Source organism: Ictalurus punctatus, chromosome 15, assembly GCF_001660625.3.
Source record: "Ictalurus punctatus breed USDA103 chromosome 15, Coco_2.0, whole genome shotgun sequence".
In the NCBI taxonomy this organism is placed as follows: domain Eukaryota; kingdom Metazoa; phylum Chordata; class Actinopteri; order Siluriformes; family Ictaluridae; genus Ictalurus; species Ictalurus punctatus.
In genome coordinates, this window is record NC_030430.2 from 15,486,448 (window position 1) to 15,495,719 (window position 9,272).

General features: G+C 40.1%; 1 protein-coding gene across 1 annotated transcript; it reads right to left on the reverse strand.

Annotated features, from left to right (window-relative positions):
- Positions 1 to 276: 276 nt before the first annotated feature.
- Positions 277 to 9,207, reverse strand: arhgef3l (Rho guanine nucleotide exchange factor (GEF) 3, like). The gene is made up of 13 exons (XM_017487311.3): positions 8,982 to 9,207; positions 8,605 to 8,662; positions 8,435 to 8,497; positions 7,557 to 7,598; positions 7,335 to 7,442; positions 6,252 to 6,416; positions 4,888 to 4,950; positions 4,704 to 4,800; positions 3,579 to 3,655; positions 3,175 to 3,432; positions 2,112 to 2,282; positions 1,772 to 1,964; positions 277 to 1,088 (listed from the first exon to the last, which is right to left on the reverse strand). The coding sequence occupies exons 1-13, from the start codon at positions 9,035 to 9,037 to the stop codon at positions 850 to 852; spliced, it is 1,590 nt and encodes a 529-aa protein (XP_017342800.2). The 5' UTR covers positions 9,038 to 9,207; the 3' UTR covers positions 277 to 849.
- Between the last annotated feature and the right edge of the window lie 65 nt (positions 9,208 to 9,272).

Genomic DNA, 9,272 nt, shown 5'->3' on the forward strand with positions numbered 1-9,272 from the left:
AACATACTCTATTTGACCATTTTTGTAATTTGCAGTAATAAATGAACATTTTTGGAACCGAACACACCAAATGTTTTGTTGCTATAAATTACATTTCTTCGTCTTCTTCCTTTAGTCCTAAGAGCATGCAGAATTTGAACTGAATGTAAATTACAATAACATTTGCAATCAACAAAGAAGTTTAAAAAATTCAAAAACAAAATAAAAATTAAAAAGTAAATGCAAAATATATCAGGGTGTATGAGCTTGTTATTGCACTTCAAGCTAATACATGTCTATAGGCAACAGAATAACATTTATTCATGGCACAAAAATCCAAAATCCATAAGTGAATAGTTCCACCTCTGCCACAACTTCACATGAAAACTGTCAGTTTAACAGAGGAATTAAGTTTGTAACAAAAATGTCTCTTCTTAATTTCTACAATGGCATTCACATTCAACATCAGATGCTCTCTCATTGTTCACAAACAGTAACTAAATGCATAATGCACTGTATATCATGGTATACGATTATACAAATGACTGTTTCTGAGCCTTAATTACAAGTCTACAAGCTACATAGAAAACAGGAATGAGCTCTTGGACTCATTGCCTAATAGACACTTACTCAGACAGCACAACCACTTTACACATTCTTCAGTCTGATATACAGGGTTATAAGGGTTAGTTTCAGAGGAACCATAAAACACAGCTTTGTGCCTTGAAGATCGCAAACCATTCATATAAATACCTTTCACTCTGATACTAAGAAAGTTTGTAAACTTCATCAGCTCCTTCCATGTAAGGTGTCTGACTGTATGGACCGGGAACATTAGCTTTGTCCTGGTAAAGTGATGTCACCTCTGACCTATGTGTCTGTCATCTCCACATCGGAATTCAGGCTCAGTTCAGCGATGTGGTCGAGCGGGGGCTCAAAACTTAGCTGGGTCTTGGATTGGCTGGCCTGGGCATCTCCATCTCGCGATTTAACGATGGCTTGGCGCAGACAGGTAATCCACTGCTGCTTGTTGAAGAAGTCGTTGGCTTGCAGGCTGTGCGACTGAGTCTTTGTGCGCCCCCTGCTGCTCACACGGAAGCAGTTCTTCACTGAGGGTGACGGTGAGAGAGAAAGATATTAGTGATGAAGTGTAGCAGCTAAACAAGTCCATTAAACTGATGACATATAGTATCAGCCACAGAGATAGTGTCGGGTTATAAACTGGCCACACAGTTCATTTAATGGCACAATAACAGTGGATACTACGTAAAGAATAAAACAAAACAGGGCATACTGTTATAGGAAAATAATCAACATGATGCCATTACTACCCTTTAACAAAGTTGATTATTTTCCAATAAAGAGATAAAGTGTTTTATTTTATTATAGTGTATTCCTCATACAGCACAGCAATTTGGCAAAGACTATCAGGTTTTTTTTAAAAATATTTTTTTAAAATGACCCACCATACTTTTTAGCCCTGTATCGACATATTTCATGCTGTAAATTTCATGTAAATCATAGCAGCTCTAAAGAGTCATTCCCACACTTTTTTCTTTTCCTCTTGAAGTTAATGATAAGAAAATGCAGTTTGTCGTGACACTGAGAAACCACAAACCCCCATTAGTGAAGGCACAGTAAAATGTGTAAAACTTCTCATCACAAAAAAATTTCACGATATAAACAATGGCACACATTTTTTAAATCTGTTTGTGTGCTGCACCACCAGACCCAAGTCCCATGGAACGATAATGTTATATTCTTGCATTATGTGAAGAAACATATGTTTTACCTTTGTCATTGCCAGTGAAGGCACCGCGGAAGGACCCAGAACTGCTGCCCTCTCCATCGGGCAGGTCCTCCAGCAGGATTTGGGCAGCAGGTAAGGGTTGACGGTAAACCTGGAACTGCACCATCCCTTCCTTGTCCTGCACCACTGGGCGAGTCAAAACCAGCACCAGCTCAAACAAGAACACATGCAGCTTCTTCAGAGGACAGGTGGTGATGTTAGAAGGTAAAGAAAAAGAAAAGAAATATTAGTATTCATAGCAGGAATACTGTAAGATAAAAGATATAATGACTGAATGAACTGAAGTAGTGGATAATAGAAAGCATAGGAAGACTGTATTCACCTGCCCTTTGGTGCTCTTGAGTTCACCATGGCAGTAGAGAAAGCGTGAGGCATAAATCTCTGGAACTCTTTGACCCTCCTCTGGGTAGCACAGACCTCGTTTGTAAAATTGGCACTCAGCCTCGCCGGTCTTAAGGTCCACCTTGGTAATGATGCTCTGGATTAACTCCATCTATACACGTAGGTAAAAAGAGGATGTTCATTTTGCGTGTGCAGAAAAGGAGCTAATCTGGGCAATACACATCATTAAGGGGTGTAATACACGGTCAGTATCTGTAGTAATTTAGTGCTCCAAATATCCACATCTGTATGTAAACTCACTAAAGCTCCTAAAGCACAGTGGCTTCGTGGCTAGCACATTTACCTCACACCTCCGGGATGGGGAGTTCGATTCCCATCTCCGCCCTGCGTGTGAGGAGTTTGCATGTTCTCCACGTGCTTTGGGGGTTTGCTCCAGGTACTCTGATCCCCCCCCCAGGCCAAAGTCACGTATTGTATGTTGACTTGCATCTCTAAATTATCCGTTGCGTGAATAGGTGTGTGACTGTGTGTAGGATTGTGCCCTGCGATGGGTGGTCACCATGTCCCTGGGAAAGACTCCAGGTTCCCCCCAACCCTGTGTAGGATAAGTCGTATGGAAAATGGAGGGTGGATGGACAAACCCTACCGTTATGCCCTAGAAAAGAGGTATTTCAACAAGGGATCTGTGCTGGACTGTTTTTTTTTTATCCATCACGCCCATTTATTTTTGTTTTGTGTCTGCTCAAGATACTTTTGAATGAATTTAACTGGTTCCCAAAATATAACCAAACTAGCAGCCTAATTCGAAACAACACAACTCAGACTAGGCAGTTAAGTCCTCCGATCTTCTCATCTTCCTGAATTGCATCCTGTCTGACAGCTCTAAAGTCAAAACCCATTTTGTTGCATCCTGTAGTGCATACCTCCTATTTGTATCTGCATTTGTTCCTCTTTATTTCTTTGTAACAAATTATCTATTCATTCCTAATCATTTATTCATATTCCCTAGTATTCACAGTAGGTTTGGTTTGGGAGGAACTCACGGCCTGAGGCAGCGTGTCTTCATCAGGATGATCATGCGGCGTACTCTTCTGGATCTCCTTCAGAAGTAGTGGGTACTTCACAAGACGACTGCGTGGCAGATCCAGGAAGTTCCACAAGTCCAGTTTCCTGCTGAAGGATGACTCTTGGCACAAGCGGAGGAACTCCTCAACACGCCGTACCTGCTTTTTCTGGTCTAGCAAGGCTTTGGCACCCACTTGATTACAGCAGTAAGTGATATAGGCATCCAGGCAAGGGAACTAAAAAGGGAGGAATACTGTAGTCAGAGCTTTCTGAAAAAATCCACAAACATGTCCTAGCAATCTGTAAATGCATCCATCACCTTCTTTTGCAAATTCTTTTCCTTTATAAAAGTAGGACTTTCCGCTTCCTTGATAACACTTACCCAGTCCAGCAGGGTCGGCCCAACCTCCCCCACCGTCTTCTCCGACCCTCGCAGCCCTTCCAGACGAGCCAAAAAATCTGCATGCACAAAAACATCAATAAACTATGGTCAAGTGCAAAGGTTTATACACTCTGGACAAAATGAAAAAGAAATACAGTTTATAACAAGTCATAGGTCGTTAAATTTCACAGATATTCCTTTACCATCAATAACAAACAGTGAATGTTCGAATATTAATAGTGGAAAAAATGTACATTATATAAAATCAAAGATTCGTTTTTCACTTTATTAATGAGATGTGTAAGAAATAAAACATGATGGGGTGTGCAGTTATAAGAAAATCATTAGCAACTGTGTGGTATGATGTCACCCCAATTATTTTCCAAAAACAGCATGCCTTGTAATGTTTTATTCCTCTTCTACCACATCAATTTGCCAACAACTGCATTTTTTTCTTAACGAAAAAAAGACATCACAATTTTTATTTGTTTAAAGCTAGCAAGTCAATAAGACAAAAAAATGCACATCAAACCATAACGTCCACTGGAAGAACCGCAGAGATAAACTTCACCATATGAACGAACAGCTACATGTTTTTTAATCGATTTTATGTGGACCATCTGCAATACAAGTCCACGTGTAAGATGGTACTAATATAACCAGCGCATCACTATGATTAAAAAGTCATCAACACCTTCTGACCAATCAGAATTAAGCTTTCAACAGATGTGTGGCATAAAATTATGCACAAAATTGTGGCACAAAACTAATGCCTTGTTATGCCAATCCATTGCCTTTATAACCTTTTGCCACAAGTCTCTTTTGTATCCGCTAAACAGCACTCACACTGTATGTCAAGAATAATGTCCACCCCTCTGGATATGACTCTCAACCGCTCTGTTATAACTTTGTCAGATTTCTTGATAAAACTTTGCTCATTTCATTGACATAGCTAGTATACCTCTTCCAGATATTACACACTGCCTTCAAATCAAACCTATAGACCAAGAACTTGTCTTGATTTTGCTTGCTGAGAATAATTTGCAAAACAAAAAAGGTACATTTCACGTTTTTCCATTCAAAGCCTATGGGGATTACACAGGCATCACCTGTGTACCAACACACCTTCATGGAGAGGTATCAGAGAATCGAGAGTCCCAAATATCTGACCCAGTTCACTTTCCGTCATGATGTCCAGTTTCAGCATTGGCTCATAGTAGACCTGGAACCGCAAAGACGGACAAAGCATTAACCAAGAGAGCACAAGCAGGAGAATAATTGCAACACATGGTTATGGCGCTTAACAAACCTTTTTGACCAAATTGAGGTCTTCTATCAACTGCTTCTCTCCTTGTGTCATTTCATAGATCACCTGTGTGACACAAAATAAAACAAGTCATTAGCTATCCCACGGGACAAGTCAAAGTTCCAAAGTGCTAGTGTATAGAGTACAATAAGCAGATTTAGTCACTGTTGCTACATCATTTAATATTCCCAATTATGGACCAACCAAAACTGGACAGTTGAAGACAGGAAAAAGATCAGTTGATTTTTTTTCCCCCTTTCTAATCTTCAACTGTCCAGTTTGGGTGAGCCTATGCCCATGATAGCCTCGGATTCCTGTTCTTGGCTGACAGTAGTGCAATGCATCATGGTTTTCTGCTCAAGGTTCGATGTTATGTGCATGCCAAGATGCTTTTCTGCTCACCATGCTTGTATAGAGTAATTATTTCAGTTACTAAATCATTCCTGGGCGCTTGAACCAATCTGACCATTTTCCTCTGCCCTCTCTTCTCAACAAGCCGTTTCCATCCACAGAACTGTTGCTCACTCAATGTTTTTTGTTTTTTCGCACCATTCCGTGGAAACTCTAGAGACTGTTTTATGGGGGAAAGTCCCAGGAGATCAGCAGTTCCTGAAATACTCAAACCAGCCCAACAACCATGCCACGATCAAAGTCATAGTGATCACACTCTTTCTTCATTCTGATGTTTTAGTGCTGGACGGTTTTCAGGGACGTCAAATGAAACTCATGATTTAATGTTCAGGTAGGTGTGTTCGAGAAAGAAACCCTGTTACCATAGATTTTAAACCAGACAACGGTTATATAATCATACTGTAATACCAATAATACAGTGATACTGCTGCCTAACTCTTTATAGCAATCAGGCGCATAAGTATTGCATAATACAGCTTTGGGCTGCAGCATTAAAGGCCATTTAAAAAGTGTGACTGTTCACACAAACCACTGACAAGTGCCACGTTCGCTGATGTGGAGCTGCTGTCTGACAAAATGTGAAAAAAAAGAGAACATGGCCTCTGAGCCAGCTCAGTTACTTCCTGTTTCATAACACACATCCCTCAGTGCCACAGCTTTAATGTAGCCCTAACAGTTCAGCACCCATCAGAGATGTGCCAATCTGTAGAAACTAGTGTTGAGTGGTGGTGTTGTTTACAGAAAGCAAAAGGAACTTTATATGACCTCCAAACTGGAACAAACCCCTCTTATTTATTAGCTCTTTCCCTCTAAAGCAAATCAATAGTTGGTGGTAAATTAGTGGTATTTGCATACTACTATCGAGTAGGAAGCATTGATTACTAGCGCAGCAGTGAACAGAGTACAGATATTGACCCCGGTAACATTCTAATCCCCTGACAGCTGTCCTGTCCTACCTCCTGTCTCTTAATCTCTTTGGCGCTAAGCTCCTGGCCCAGGCTGTCCACAGTGTCACTCCACAGCTGGCTGCTGCGTCGCCGTGGGAAAGAAGAAGCCTTCTGACGAGTCCGAATCGGCATCGGTGGCATTGGCCGCGCTTCTGTACGGAAACTGATAGACCGCTGGTGGGATAAACCGGGAAGAATTAGTTCAGTCTGTTTGCTGCAAGAACTGTGGTGAGACTAATAAACACAGGAAACATCTGAACATATGGTTGAGTTAAACGTTTTTACAGCCTTTGAATTAAATAAAATGACACAGTGTGGTAGGTGTCGCACACATTCGTTCATCATGACAAAATAAAAATGGTGAAATAGTATGTCGTAAAGATATTAGCAGTGAGAGGGACAAAAATTCTGAGTGTGTCATAAATCCATCCATTTTCTGGATAAATCCATCCACTTATCCTACACAGGGTCGTGAACCTGGAGTCTATCCAAGGTGACGCAGGGCACAAGGCAGGGGACACCCTGGACGGGGTGCCAACCCATCACAGCGCACAACCAAACACATGCTCACACACCCATTCACACACTACGGACAATTTAGAGATGCCATTCAACCTGCAATGTATGTCTTTGGACTGGGGGAGGAACTGAAGGAAACCCCCGATGAACTTTTAGAAAATGCAAGCTCCGCACACACAGGGCAGAGGCGATAATCAAACCCCCAACCCTGGAGGTGTGAAACAAACATGCTAACCATTAGGCCACCATGCCCCCATGCATAATAAAAATATATAATTTTTATGCCCACCATTTGTATTTAAAACCGCCAACCTTTTCTTTCTTCTGAATAACTTTTGGACCACGGAGAGACCATGACAAAACTTCTTTTAAAACTATTTTTCTGATGATTTTGTATTGTTGCAGGATATACCCACATCATATTGCAATTAAAAAAAAAAAAAAAAACAATAATGATTTACTGTAGAATACAAATTAGAATTTTTGGTTTGCTTTTTTTGCACTGTAATTAAGTCCAGTAAAATGTACACATACATATAATTTATATATATATAAATTACGTTTGTTTCTTACCTGGATGGACTGTCCCAACCGTTTCAGTGCAGGGGTCTTCACTGGTGTTATAATACCTGTAACTCCACTACTCCTGTCCACTGGTTTGACCCTCTTGTTACAAGGTCCCTACCATTCAAGCAACAAGACAAGATCAAAACAAGTACTCCATAGTTTAGGTTCTGTTCAATCTTTTATATATGTTTAACACATCATCATCGACCCTACATGGCCTAACTGTACCTCAGAGTCGTGTGGGGGATCAACGGGAAAGTCATCTTCATCCTGAAAGAATCAAAGAGTCAAACTGTGGTTCCAAACGTGCAAAGCCATAAGATGAGAGTGCGCAAGGGGTTATCGGATGGAAATTTCTCAAAAGATGACAATCTTCTTTAGATACATAGAATCTACTTAAAATAAACACCCACCACTGCTTACTGTGAACAGTGCAGATGTTCTGGTAATTATGGAAAGAAAGAAGAAAACATGAGGTTGGGTGATGGTGTTTATGTGGTGAAGAGTTGGTGAGAGCATGTAAAGCTGCAAGAGATAAAAACATAGCAGAGTGCTGAGCTGTGAACATGGAGAGGCCTCTTTCCGGTATGACACAGGAAGCTGAATTGTAAAATGACACTATTACCGACAAATGAGTGACAGCAGCTTAATTCATTGCTGCTATTACTGTCAAAAACATTTCGTATTTGAACGTGTATTTGATGTTGGAGTAATTAGTATATTAGGAGGAGCAAAAAATAAGTAAATAAATAAAAATACTGTGCTGAGAATCACACAGTCACCTGGTCTCAGAAACAAGGTTTGTGGCCCGAACTTCCGTTGCAAAGCAGAAAACGAGAGACAAAAACGAAGAGCATTTGTAACCGACAGAAACCGAGAGCATCCATTTTGTCAATCTAAATAGGATTTGAAATTTAAACGGACTAAAAAGGACAAAACGGCAGAAATTGAGACCCATATACTCAAAATGCAGATTTTGAAAAAATGTAAGCTGCAATACATTTGCAGTGTATTTCACACGTTAGGAGATAAAGCTGAACAATTCTCTTAATGTCAGCAGATATACTGAAACTCTGTGCTATAAAAAAAACAACAAAAAAACTCACATAATCTTCTGAGGTTCGGGCTGAAAACTCAGCATCACTGCTTGGATCCTGTTTCCTTTTTTTCTGTTCAGAAAGTAACAGAAAACATTGATTTGCCTCAAAAGGCATAGTTCTAAAGGCCTAACCTCCATAGTTTGCGGTAAGGTTGGTGTAGCAGAAAAGCAACTTACCCCTGCAAAATCAGAAAGGTTGGCACATGTCAGGAGTCTCTCTCTTGATACAGGAGACCTTAAAATATTGCCAAAATGAGTTCAAGTTAGATATTAACACGACTAAACAAGTTAGGCCTCATCCTCCTCCAAAATCATGTTAACATAAAACCTGACAGTAAAAATGACCCCCAAAAAAGAAAAAGCTTATCATATATTACAGTACATGGAGTTACACTGAAAACAAACACAAACTTAGAAGCTATAAACTAATCATCTAAATAAATGGAAGTATAGAGCCAATTTAAAAAACTAAACAAATTTATATTAAGTAAAAAAAATTAAAGTACCATATAAACCCCCCCCCCAAAAAAGTCCTCAAAATAACGAAGCATTACCAGGAAGGTGACAAATTGGTCTCCGTCTCTTCGAGCTCCATCTTTGTCTCTTTCATAACATCTTTAGATATCAACACTCCCAACAAATCCAATCACGATCAAAATGCTATTTCTACAGTCCTGAGTTGGTCAGACACACCTGTCCCACCTCTTCGGGGAAAGTAAGAGAGCAATATATTTTTGTGAGCTACCAACCCTACACCTCCTCTCTTCCTCTTACATGTCTGAAACCCACATCCTGTATATAAAGAAGTTCTTGCTTCCTGTTAGCACACAGCAGATTTAGAACTT

What these genes read in the sequence shown, in the direction of transcription:
- arhgef3l (XM_017487311.3), bottom strand. Translation starts at nt 9,037, where the DNA reads ATGAAAGAGACAAAGATGGAGCTCGAAGAGACGGAGACCAATTTGTCA. An exon ending in AAGAGATTAAGAGACAGGAG is followed by an intron (nt 4,951 to 6,251) that starts GTAGGACAGGAC and finishes TGTGTCACACAG; the next exon opens with GTGATCTATGAAATGACACA. An exon ending in TCTGATACCTCTCCATGAAG is followed by an intron (nt 3,656 to 4,703) that starts GTGTGTTGGTAC and finishes TTGTGCATGCAG; the next exon opens with ATTTTTTGGCTCGTCTGGAA.